This window comes from Typopeltis vanoorti, chromosome 8 (genome assembly GCF_054136105.1).
Source record: "Typopeltis vanoorti isolate ZY-2024b chromosome 8, IOZ_Tvanoo_1.0, whole genome shotgun sequence".
NCBI classification, from domain to species: Eukaryota; Metazoa; Arthropoda; class Arachnida; order Uropygi; family Thelyphonidae; genus Typopeltis; species Typopeltis vanoorti.
In genome coordinates this window covers 26,203,606-26,217,700 of record NC_143556.1, presented here as the reverse complement: position 1 = coordinate 26,217,700, position 14,095 = coordinate 26,203,606, and the positions used below count along the sequence as shown (strand labels likewise).

The 14,095-nt window shown below is 36.6% G+C and overlaps 1 protein-coding gene across 1 annotated transcript in view; it reads right to left on the bottom strand.

Annotated features, from left to right (window-relative positions):
- LOC150103866 (U6 snRNA-associated Sm-like protein LSm2) overlaps positions 1-14,095 on the bottom strand; it is a 122,146-nt gene that overhangs the window by 72,630 nt on the left and 35,421 nt on the right. The window contains exon 2 of the mRNA XM_090396574.1: positions 5,538-5,605. Within this exon, the coding sequence (XP_090252700.1) occupies positions 5,538-5,605 (68 nt within the window). The remainder of the gene's footprint in view (positions 1-5,537; positions 5,606-14,095) is intronic.

The following is a 14,095-nucleotide window of genomic DNA, read 5'->3' as shown; positions in this document are numbered from 1 at the left end:
ATTATTATATTTAAAGCTTTGATAATACATACATATATATTTGTTAAAATAAAATTATTAATAACGAAAACAAAACAAAATTATATACAAAAAATATGAAACTTTGAAAAGATATTACATATTCCTATGTTGAAGTTCCTGTTTCGGATCACCTGCATTTTTTTTGAAAAAAGTATCCAGTGTTAACTGCCTAGATTTTTTTTTACTTTCTTTAAGGGGGTTCAGTGTAAGGTTGAATAGATGCGATTACACTATTTTTTACGTTCGCACTCCATTCCCAATCGTGGTCCATTTCGCAGAATTCACCAGTCAATGTCTCTATGCTTGCAAGGATACACTGTATATCGGCCGTTTTTATATCTCTCAGAGGACCTTCTTCGTTTTCTTTCTCCTCCTTTGGATGCTAACTTAATTGTTCGGCTAATTCTTTTAAATCTTCATTGGAAAGTGGTTTATCATGGCTCTCTAAGACTTCTGTCACATCTTCAGCTGTAATATCATCCAATCCCACCTCTCGCGCAAGCTTGGTAACATCATCAATAACGTTCTCCTCTTGCTCTAATTCCTCGAAGTCGTGCATAAATGCTGGAAGAAGTTTTGTTCCTTTTAAACACTTTGCTGACACTTTGTTCCAAGCTGACTTGATGTTGTTAATGCCCTTCAAAATATCGAATGACCACCAATAGTCTTTAATAGTTTTTCCTGAAGTATCCAAGACTCTTACCATTTTCATAAATGTTATACAGAAGTAATAGGCTTTGAAGATTGATAATCCCATGATCCATCGGTTGCAAAAGCGATGTTGTTTTTGCAGGCATATAAACAACTTTGAAATCCAATGGTGTTCTTACTTCAGCAAGGTTTTAAGGATGTCCAGGAGCATTATCCAAGAGAAGCAATGCCTTGGCTGGCAAATCATTTTTTTTTTACAGAAGCGAGGCATGGTAGGACAAAAATAATTTATATACCAATCTATAAAAACATCTTGTGTACCCAGGCTTTCTTGTTCCATTTCCAATAGACTGGCAGCATGTCTTTTAGATCCTTGAAGGCGCACGGTGTCTGTGAATGGTACACCAACATTGTTTTAAGCTTCAAAGTTCCAGAGACATTTGCACCCAATAAAAGCGCAAGTCTATCTTTTGCAGCTTTAAAACCTAGAGCGGAACGTTCTTTAAAGGAAATGAAGGTGTGTGATGGTAATTTTTTCCAGTAGAGTCCAGTCTCATCAACATTAAAAATGAGATCAGGAGGATAACTTCCTTGTTCTACACAGTCTTGAAATTCTTTAGGAAAAGCAGCCGCTGCTGCAACAACTTCCTGCACCAGGGAGAAAACATCACTATCAACAATAACATAGTCAATGAGACTTTTCTTATTCCTTTCCTCTTCTCTCCATGTGAATTTGTGCACATTTTTATGTTGGAACATGGTGTTAGTAATAACCAGTCCATGTCCTGAGCAGAATCCAACAGGTATTTGCCATTATTATTAGCTTTGCTCTTTTCTCCAAATTTTTTCAATATATTTTTTATTTTTGTATATCTGACAATCACTGCCTACTCTGCTATTTAGATCCCCAACAAGGACCAACTTTTCCTATTTCATTTTGTCAGTTGCTTTCTCTAAAGCATCAAAAAATTCTTCCACTTCTACCTTAGCAGAACCTTCTGTGGGACCATAGGCAAAAATAAGTCTCATCATTGTCCAGTTCCTCATTCTCATATTCGCCCACATCACTCTACTGGACACTGCCTGCCATTCAAGAAGATTAACCTTGTGTTTAGTGTTGAATACTATGGCTACTCCTTCTTTTCCTTTATTGTCAATGCCTGAATATAACATTTTGTATTTATTGCTCAGAAAGATCTCACCAGTTTTTGTCTTTTTTGTTTCAGTCACCCCTAATATGTCGATCTGGTACTTATCTAATTCCCACAGCTAGCTCTATATCTTTGCCATTCAGGCTTTTTATGTTGACAGTACCAGTACTGATCTTTTTCCAGTAGACTTTTCGCTGTTCGCCCAGGTTCCCTGGCAAAAACACAGTTTTCCCCAGGGGGGCTTTGTTTAACCGGGCGACGCACCAGCTGGCATGAAATTTTGTTGTTGTACCATAATTTTGTATTTTAGTTTAAGCCAATAAGAATAAAATTTGGTTGGCTAAATCCCAAATGGTCAGCCCATCCTCATTCGTTCAGTATCCAGGTAGATACCCAACAGGGTGCACCACAAGAAGGTGAGGATTTGACATTAGGTCAGAAGCCCTGGTCGGTTCTCCACATTCCTTTAAAGGCTATGTGGAGAGTCTCCTCTCAGTTATATAGCTTTGACCCTTAAGCACCCCTCCCATGTTTCATTACTTTCTTTTCCATGTAGCTTCTGGGAATTTATTAATTTTCTGTTTCTTCTCTAAAGTCTTTGCAGGCATTTATATCATTTTTTTATTTTAGCTATATCCTATTTTTTCGTATGGTTTGTTTATGTATGATTTCTTCAATCATAAATGACTTGTCACGATGACTGGGATATGGTCAGTGTTCACATCTATTCCAGGATAATTTTTACATATTTTCACCTGATTATGATATTTTTTCTAAATGATAACAGTCTAATTGATATTATTGTTTTGTGTTGCCTGGTGCAATCCATGTATATTCTTCTTTTTGGTAGATTTAACTTTTTGGTTGTTCAAATAATGTATTTGCTAGATTAGGTTGTGGCTTTTACAGAATTCTAGTGTTTGTCTTTCTCCATTCTGTTGGCCTAGTCAAAATTTGCCAATAATCTTCTCTTCTCCCTCTCCAACAACTGCATTCCAATTTCCCATCATGATCAAATTTTCTTGATCATTTACTCTTATTAATACTTCTTCAATCTGTTCATATACTTTATTTCCTTATTGTGGTATCTTATTATTGGTATACATATCTATATATGGGCTAGGTCTCTTAGTTCTGCTTGAATCTTAATAAGAATTATTCTGTTATTATATTCCCAAATGGTTTTAATCGTATGTCCTAATTTCTTATTTACCAGGAATCCAATACTTGCTATCATTTGGTGAACTGAGTAGATCATTCTATAATCTCCAGTATCTGGCCATCTTATATCACTAACTCCAAGAATATCAATGTTCATTCATCTCGTTTCCATCTTTAAATTTTCTAGTTTTCCACACTGCTTCATAGATCTCACGTTCCAAGTACCTATTTTGCAGGAATTTTGCTAGTTGATGGCCTGAGAGACCCTGCAAAACTGGGACAGCTTTCCAATTCTCAGGAAAGCTGGTTTCCCTTACTTGGCAAATCCTTTAGTTCACTTTCCATGTTATTTAGTCTTGGAAAATTAAGTAGACAGGTTCCTTCCACTTCACAGAGATGTAGCCATTAAAGACTTCCAGCAGTGCTACCAGTACTGGTAGTGCTGCTGCTCACTACTAGGGCAAATGCTTTTCTGGCAGCGCTCACTCACCATGACATGGTGCTGTCCTAGGGTTTTGTGAGGTTTTAAGTTGAACAGAGCTGCCGACTCTGTTAGTGACAATTGCTGTTGGCCCACAACTGCTTATTCATCAGAGATAGGCTTCTGCTTATATCTCAGCAAACTTCCATATCTGGAGACCATTCTACTATCCACCACCTGTGGACATGTCCAGTGCCAGTCAGCTCTGCTGAAGAAATGGCTACTCAGTGATATGGCTAGACTTCGCAAACACATTTGACAGGATTCCACATAGAACTTTATTGCAATAAATTGGAGCAAATGAGAATGGATAAGAATCTGGTGATTTGGATTAGAGGGTGGTTAATGGAGAAATCGATTCCAGGAGAAGGCAAGTGACCAGTGGTGTGCTACAGGGCTCAGTACTTGGTCCTCTGTTGTTTAATTTGTATATTAATGATAAAGGAAATGATATGACAGGAAATATTCAATTATTTGCTGATGATGCTAAAATGCTAAACTGGAAAGCGCAATGGCAAATGAAGGTAATACAGAGATCCTGTAGGAAGACTAAAACAGACTAGCAGTATGGACAAAGGCAAATGGCTGCCAGTTGAATGTGACTAAGTGTAAGGTCACTTTGGGAAGAGATCAGTTCTGTACTATGATGGAACTGAACTGCAGGAAACTGATGAGGCCAGGAATTTCGGTGTGATTGTGGATAGGGAGTTGAGATTTAGAGGGTATATTGCATAGGTAACCAAAACAGCACATTAGATTATACAGTTGTTGAAGAAAACGTATAACATTCAAACGGGCTAGCAGATATAATACACTCACCTTATAGCCTTGGTTGTTTAGGCGCAATGCAAATAGCTAACTGATATATCACTGAATATGTGCCACTGTTTCCAAATCTGAAGCAAACAACGGTACCAAACTTTAAATGCAATTTATCTTCATAATAAAATAGGATATGCGTTTAGCAAATGGATGAGGTTGACCCACGTTTTGTTCCGACACAATGGAATGCTGTGTAAAGTTTAATATAATTTTGTTCATTAATTATTGCTAAGAGATTCTGAAATTTAATTCTCAGTCATATGCAGCTAAGCATGGATAGAGAGGTTATTGTTCTCCTATATAAGGCTTTAATAAGGCCACATCTGGACTACTGAACAGATCTGGACTTTGATATTCTGTGGGGATGAGGTAGTTATGGAAGATTCAGAGGCAAGAAACAAAGGTTGTGGCAGGTCTGTGGAATGCTCCCTATGAGAAAAGACTGACTTCAAAAATTAGCTGATAGACGAAAAAGAGGAGACATGATAGAAGCATTGAAGTTATTAAATGGGTTTTATAGGATTGACACTGAAGATATTTTTCCGTACATGATAAGAAGGGAGAGAACAATGGAAATCGTCACCAGTGGCTTCAAAAATTAGCTGACAGACGAAAAAGAGGAGACATGATAGAAGCATTGAAGTTATTAGATGGGTTTTATAGGATTGAAGATTTTTCAGTACATGATTAGCAAGGGTGTCAGGACTAGGTTTTTTGCTTGGAGGGTGTTGAACAGGTTGCCAGAGGTGGTTGTGAGTGTTTCATCAATGAATGAGTTTAAGGAGAAGTATGATAGATATTGTGTGAATGATGCCTGTGAATGAAAAAGAGGAGACATGATAGAAGCATTGAAGTTATTAGATGGGTTTTATAGGATTGAAGATTTTTCAGTACATGATTAGCAAGGGTGTCAGGACTAGGTTTTTTGCTTGGAGGGCGTTGAATAGGTTGCCAGAGGTGGTTGTGAGTGTTTCATCAATGAATGAGTTTAAGGAGAAGTATGATAGATATTGTGTGAATGATGCCTAGCATGTGAATAAATGGATCCCCACAATGAATCCATGGAGATACATGTATAATAATAATAATTAAACTCCATCAAAGTATGGGAGGGAATAAGTTAGCCATTCATGATGTAAACAGGAAACAGTAAACTTTGTATTTTAAATTATAACTTTGCATACTATTTGGAAATTACACACTGTATTCTTTTAAATATTCAGTAACTATAAAAAATAAAGATAATTTACCTAAGGTCATTTTTTAATTCAACCACGACATCTTTTCCAACAAGTGACTTAAAAAATGAGTAGAACAGCTGAAAAGAACAAAGTTTTTAAATTTTTAAAATTGAATTTAATTCCATACTTAATATTAATAATTTGGACTAGTGTGTTCATCTCCAATTCTTGATTATTTATTTATCGATGTGTAAAAGAATAAAATATAGTTGTGCTTTACAAATACGTACAAAGCATAAAATTCTAAAAACCAAAATCAAAATATAATAAAAGTTTGCAATATTAAAAATACAGCATTCTTTAAAGAAATCTACACTAAAACATGATATGCTGTCAACTGCTGAAAAGATTAAGAATTCGATAAGAGATTCACAGAGTTATCTATATGTAAAAGACATATAAAAACATTTGTTTATCATTTAAGGACATATAGTGTCTTAGCACAGATGGAACATTGCACTCATCAATCGGAAAAAATCCTGAGTTTGATATTCTCATATGGGCTTTTCAACTGAAAGTGATTTAGCAAATTTCATACTGAGGTAACAGTTTTTTTCTCTGAGAAAGTCAAGTTTTTCATCTTGCATACACAGTAAATCAGCCAAAGGATGCCAATAACAGACAGAAATACTATTAGTGCATGTAGAGTGCCTTTCCATGATGAAATGTTCCAAGAATAAAAACCAACCAAATACTTCAGGAAATTTTTCTCATCAGACACAGTAGATCTATTTAAACATTGTATTAATAGCACTTTTATTCTAATTTGAAGATTTTTTTTTTAAACAGAAAAAAGGATTAGTTATGGGCTCTTCCCTCTCTCCTATGGTAGCTGACCTATTCATGGAATGGTCTGAAAAATAGCCCTTCAGTATCGAGGAACACAACCAAAAATTCGGTGAAGATACATCAGTTATATTTTTATCATCTGACCCAATTCTACTACCCAATTAGAAGACTTTATCTTCCTGAATATCATTCATCCTCAAATTAAATTCACAGCTGAATTAGAAATAGATAGGCTTTTACCATTTTTGGATACATTAGCTGAGATATCAGAGCAAAACATACTCAACACTTCTGCAGTCTACAGGAAACCAACTAACACAGGACGTTATCTACATGCAACTTCTCATCATCACCACCCAGCACAAAAAACAGGCATCATCATCTGTTTCTTACATGAAAGAGCCTAAAGAATTTCCGTAAACATAAATGAAAGAAACAAAAGAGCTACAGTATCTTAATTCTGTCCTTCCAAAAAATGGCTACAGCAGAACATTAGTCAAAAAAGAAAAAAAAAATTTCTATTTCAACCTCCAAAACAAACAGGAAAACAAATAAACCAAGAAGAGCAGTGATTTTCCCATACATACAATCAATCACAGATAAAATAGCAAAATTGTTTCACAAAAAAAAACATTCAAAGTCACTTTCTACCCTATCAACAAAATCTCCAATCATATGAAACCTCCTAAACCTTCACATCCGCCACTTAAAAAACCAGATGGCTACAAGATCAGTTGCAGTTGTAGGCTACACTACGGGAAACAGATCGACAACAATGGTCCAAGTGAAGTCATAGCAAGGCCACATAAAGAGGCATGACTTTCTTATTGTTTTTATATGTCAATGTTCATTTCAGCATTGCAATTATCCTCTGAGCTGTCTTTCCGATCTTTGCTATATGGTTCCTAAACTTCAACTTCTATCTACTAAAACTCCAAGATCCCTATCCTGATCAGCTTCTTCTAGTCTAGCAAAATCAAACCAACGTTACGTGTTACTGGATATCTCATCTTAACAAACTGCATAACTTTACTAATATTGAAATTATAACAATTTTCACAAGCCTACAATTCCCATTAAAATCACACTACAAATGCTGCATGTCCGTTGCATTCCAGATTACCCCTCCTATGTTTGCATTATCAGCAAACAGCTATGCTCCCATCAAATACTTCCTGATGCCATTAATGTAAAGAATGAATAACAATACACCAAGTACCGATCCTAGGGGTAGACCACTGGTCACCTTAAATCTTGCAGACTCATGCCCTTATAGCCCACTTCAGTGGTGCACCCAGGATTTAATCTTAGGGGGGGGGAGTTGAACAGATAAAAATATTTTTAATTCAATGAATTTGCATTAAAAATATTTTTATTCGTTTAACTAAAATTTGTTAAATTTCATTCATTCAATAAAATTCATTAGGTGATTATGAAAATTTATTTAAAGAATAAAATCCAGTTTTTTTTTTTTTTTTTTTACAAAGCTCTTGAATTATTTCAGTCGTGGTTACATTAATCTCTCTCTATGTGTGTGTGTGTGTGTGTGTGTGTGTATATATATATATATATATATATATATATATATAGCAAAGCCGGTCCGTTCAATTGTGATTGTGTCATGGTAGATCTTAAACAGGTTTTTAAAAAATGCAAGTTAGAAAATGACCTTTCACTGATGCATGCTGTTACAGGAAGCGTTGCAAACATTTTTAATAAGTTATTGATGTTAGGATATATCATTTTGTCACACTTTGAAACTGCATCAATGGCAGTTGATGCAATTGCATATTGTAAGAGAACATAACTTGATGATAAAGATTACAGGTTAGTTTTACCCTACTGATGACTAGTTGTTGCGATAGTAATCCTGCTCAGTACGAGAGGAACTGCAGGTTCGGAAACTTGGTACATGTGTTTAATCAAGTGACCAGTGGTGTGAAGCTACCATCCGTGGGATTATGACTGAATGCTTCTAAGTCAGAATCCCGTCCAGTCACTGCAGCGATGCCGTTCGTGCCTCATGCGTTAAAAGGCAGCACTAGCTGGAGTTGCTTTCATACCGTCACGGTGCGATCGCTCTGGCAATGAGGCCACTAGAATGGAAGCATCAAGGCAGCCGTTGTGACTATGCGGCAGCTGCTTCCTATGCCGCACCATTCAGGTGTGACATGCGGGCACCAAATCGTCCGCAGACGACCTAGGTACTGGTCGGGGTGTCGTGTTTAGAAGAGCAGCCACCATACTGCGATCTATTGAGACTCATCCTCTTTGATGAGGTCCTTGGCTTTTTAATGTCAATATTAAAATTATCTGCTTTTATACATGCATGAAGAATCTGGTGTTTCAAGAATGGTATTTAATTGAGCCACAACAACATCAACAAAATTTAGGGCAATTAAGAGGTCACTGTCAGATTTTTGCATTATTTTAGATGATGGTAAGGTGCACGCCAATATTTTTTGCAAGCTAAATAAAGATATTATAAATCTTAAAAGATATTAATATTATAATATTACAAACAACAAGGACGTCCTGTCTTTTAGGGGTATTGAAGAAATTGTGTACCTTTTCAATTATGCCAATGCAATTTCTCACAGATATAGCATTTCCAAGTGTGTGATGCACAATGAACATATAAAGCTTGTCGATATCATTATTACATAACACCTTCAGGTAGTCCAAAGACATATCGAGGAAGGGCACCTACTCTACAACACTCCATCTTTACCAACTAAAACTACAATCATCATCATCATCTACACCAATGCCATCTACCTCCGACCACTACCACTAATATTTTCACAGACAATCACAAACATCCATGCCCATTGTGGGATTCAAACTCGCAGCCTTTTGGCTGGAGAGGCGGCCAACCAGGCCGGATATATAGATAAAAAAATTAAATTTTTGGATAAAAATTAAAACAAAGTTTTAATTTTTATTAAACAAATAAATAATATGATATAATTATGTCGCTATTTACTTTGAATGAGATGATTCAGCTTCTCGGTCTCTGCAGAGTTGCTGGATATCTGGTTCAATATTTGTCAACTTCATTCGAAAATCGGCACACACACAGTAAGACAAATTCTGTATTTTGTTTTTATTTGAAAGAGCGATGAAAATCGTTTCTCGCAAAGATAGGTTGCAGAAAACAGCATGACGATTTTCGACTTCTTCAAATAATTCGGGAAATTCGCTTCTCACTGAAGGTGAGATCCAAAATCGAGCCAAACCATTATCACGGAATTGCATTTTCAGCCGACTGTCACTTGAAAGCTCAATTAGCTGCTCTTTTTTGGATAACAAAAGGTCGTTCTCGTGACTGCAAGCCTGAAATAGATCATGAAATCAGAGAAATTTCTTATAGAAAGTTATTCGGAAAACATGTTTCCAAATTCTGTTTCAGAGTTTTGAGGTTGACACAAACCCTTTCCCAGTGGTTAAATTCTAAACTAATAAGTTTCGGGCCCTATACAAAATACCCAATTGTATTTACCTTTTGAATACTATCTGGACAAGCTCAAACCTCCCTGTCCCTTTCATCATGCGTTCGTAATCAGGCTACTGTTGATATTGACTTTATATACACATTCAAAACTGTAAGCAACTGTTGAATAATAACACAATAATGTAGGTGTAATTACCGTAAAGGGAGAAAAGTCACAAAACAGAAAAATGTTCCTACAAACTAAACAATTGTATTTACCTTTGAATGCCATCCACTGGTCGAGTGTCCAGCAAGTCAGTCTTTCCTTTCGTTAAGCGTATTAATATTATCGCATTGCAACTAATGGGAATTCCGTGTTTCTGCAGATTCGTTACAGATGTCTTTCTCTTCCGAAACTACACACAAACTGTCATTACAAACTCGTTTTGTAATGTTGGAGGTTTAATGGATTTTTTACAACACTCAGAAAGGATTAAAAAGAATTTAATACTTCCTATATTTCGTCCTAGTCACCAGGACATCTACGGGGATTACAAAAATAACTAATGTAACATAACACAAATATCATACAATACTAAGCCCAACCACATGGGTGACACTAAAGTCCTATCTAGGTGGAGCGCCCTCTAAGGGTGGTTGTAGGTGGCCTGGAATGTAAGGTGGGAACTCTAGTGATGAGTGTTTCCCAAATCTTCGGAAGCTTAATGCAACCGTATTTATTAAGATTTGGTTGATTTCTAAGAGTTGCTGCTGCTTCTAAGAATAGTCTCTATTTCTTGAATTTGCTGTGATGGAGCATGGTGGTTTTCTTCCATGATACTCTGTGGGTGGTGTCCAAGACATGGTCAGCCAAGCCTGAATGACCATAGTTGTGTTTACCATGTCTTGGACACCACCCACAGAGTGTCATGGAAGAAAACCACTATGCTCCATCACAGCAAATTCAAAAAAGAGAGACTATTCTTAGAAGCAGCAGCAGCTCTTAGAAATCAACCAAATCTTAATAAATATGGTTGCATTAAGCTTCCGAAAATTTGGGAAACACTCATCACCAGAGATCCTACTTTATATTCCAGGCCACCTACAACTGCCCTTAAGGGCACTCCATCTAGATAGGACTTTAGTGTCACCCACATGGTTGGGCTTAGTATTGTATGATATTTGTGTTATGTTACATTAGTTATTTTTGTAATCCCCGTAGATGTCCTGGTGACTAGGACGAAATATAGGAAGTATTAAATTCTTTTTAATCCTTTCTGAGTGTTGTAAAAAATCCATTAAACCTCCAACATTATGTCTTCACAGCACTTAAGCCTCTATACACGAAACTCGTTTTGTATTATCACTGTCATCTGAGATATTTTTCCGTTTAAAGAAGGTACCAATGTAGTTATCCATAATTGAAATACCGTACTTACTCGCATATAACGCTCATTCCTGATTTTACTTTTCGAAAAAAGAAATGAAAAAATTTCGCATATACCTCGCAAATGAAAAAATGCTGAAACATGTTCAGAGCAGGGAGATAGTAACTTGCTCCCATGGTAAACAACATGCCCTCCCCCCCAATAGCCACTATATTGCAGAGGCAAGAAAAACAAGTATTTTTATTATGTCAGTGAATAAGGTATAAGCAGTCTGTATTTTTATTGTCAGTGAATAAGGTATACGTTATATTTCTCAACAAATAGTGCAATTAGAGACAACTGGGATAAAAACAACACTAATTAATAAATCGCATGTCCCCTCATACAGAAACTATGCTTTATATATAGACTCAAGCAAAACCATATGTTGCACCTGCAAACACAGCATCTAACTAAAAACTATTGTTATTAATTAGATTGTTTGAGTTCATTAGGTAGCAATAAAATTCAATCGAAAGTGTTAAAATTCGTAAACGTGTTAAAACTAAGATTATATATATATATATATATCTTAGTTTTAGAGATATCATTATGGGCGACTTTAATTATGGTAATATAGACTGGAAGCAAGAGACTGCATCTGGTGGTAAACAAAATGAATTTTTGGAGTTTTTGAAAGATAATTACCTTAGGCAGCACGTAACGGAGGGTACATGGGGATCAAGAGTATTGGATCTGATGATCTCATCAGATGATGTTATTATAAATGAGGTGTCAAATCTTCCACCAGTTAGTGAGAGTGACCACGAGGTGATCACGTGCAGGGTGACCAATCATTCGAGGACGTCTGTTAGAAAGGGATATATGTGGAATTATAAGACTGGTAATTGCGAAAAGCTCCGGAAACAGCTTGTGATAATAAATTGGAAAGAGGAACTGGATGGAAAGGATATCAATGCTGCTTGGGCCATACTCAAGAACTATTTGGTGGAGGCAATATCAGAGTGTATTCCAAGGGTCAAGAGAGTAAATAGAGTGAGTGTAAAATGGATAAATCAAGAGATAAGGTATGCAATCCGGAAGAAGAAGGTATTATGGAAGAAACATAAAATGAGTATTTATAACAAACAGTTGCATGAGAAGTACAAAGAGCAGGCGAGGAAGGTGGCTAGCTTGATAAGGGTAGCAAGAATGCAGTATGAGCAGCAGTTAGCTAAAGCGGCCAAAAAAAATCCTAAGGTGTTTTTTCGATATGTCGCCAGTAGAAGAAAGAATGATTATGGTAGGATGGGATTGATTGGTGAAAACGGAGGAATGATAACAGCTGCGGAGGATATAATTGAGATATTTAGTGAACAATTTCTAAAGATATTTCATTCTTGTGAATGTGGCATCATGCAGAACTTGAAAGCAGTGGGAAAGGAGGAGGAGGAGAAACTGTTAGTAAGTGAACAGGAGGTATATGGGGAATTGAATAGACTTGATGTAAATAAGGCTGTGGGATTTGATGCTATTTCACCTCGTGTCTTGAGGGAATGTGCCAGAGAGTTAACAACAGCTTTTGTATATCTTTTCAACATGAGTCTCTCACTGAGTCAAGTTCCAAAAGAGTGGAAAGAGGGTAAAATTGTTCCAATTCATAAGGGAGGTGATAAGAGTAAGGCTTTGAATTATAGACCAGTCTGTGTGTCTGGAGTTGTGGTCAAGGTATTAGAGAAGTTAGTTAGGAATAAGATTCAGAATTGGGTTGACAACAGAAAAATACTCTTTGGCAGCCAGCATGGATTTACTAAAGGAAGATCATGCTTTAGCAACCTGCTTACTTTTTATAATAAAGTGACAAATGCGTTGGATAAGAGTGTTGCATATACAGTGGTATATTTAGATTTTGCAAAGGCGTTTGATAAATTGCCACATGACAAGCTGGTAATTAAATTGGAACGGATGGGGCTGAACAGTAGATTGGTTCGCTGGATTGGAGATTGGCTGTCTGATAGGTATCAGCGAGTTGTCTATGGAGGAGCGATATCCCAGAAGAGGAAAGTTACTAGTGGTGTACCTTAAGGGTCTGTTTTGGGTTCATTGCTGTTTAATTTGTATGTAAATGATATCTGGAGAGGTCTGAATGGTAATGTGCAATTGTTTGCAGATGATGCAAAGTTGGGAGAGCTATCAGGAGTAGCGTGAATGCTGTAGCTTTGCAAGAGGACTTGAATACACTGGCTGAATGGGTAAATAAGTGGGGATGTCAATTCAATGTCTCAAAATGTAAGGTTTTAAAATTTGGGAAGCTGAGATGGGATGTAAAGTACACAATCGGTGCAAATATCTTGGAAATGAGACATCTGGGAGTGATTGTAGACAAGGACCTAAAATTTCAGGAACATGTTACTTAAATAGTGAAGACAACACAGCGGATAATGGAAATGATGCGGAGGACATTGACTTGTAGAAGTAAGGATGTTATGGTTCCTTTGTATAAGGCTTGATCAGGCCACATATGGATTACTGTGTAGAGATCTGGTCACCTGGTTTTCAAAAAGATGAAATTGCATTGGAAAAGGTTCAGAGGTGATTGACTAAGGTGGTTTCTGGTCTCTGGAATGTAGAGTATGAAGACAGATTGACAAAATGCAATTTGCAGAAATTAGTGGATAGAAGGAGGAGGGGGAATATGATTGAGACATATAAGCTGTTAAGAGGTTATTACCAGATTAATGTCGGGGAGGTTTTGCACAGAATGGGTGAGGATAGCAGGAGAACAAGAGGTCATTCCTGGAAGCTGTATAAGGAGGGTGTGAGCAAGGGAGTGAGGAGCAGGTTTTTTGCATGGAGAGTGGTGAGTGATTGGAATGATTTGCCCAGGAGTTTGGTATGTGCAGAGACAGTGAATATATTTAAGGCACAGTATGATAAACTGTGTGTATAACAGCGGATTTTTATCCTTTTTTTATTCC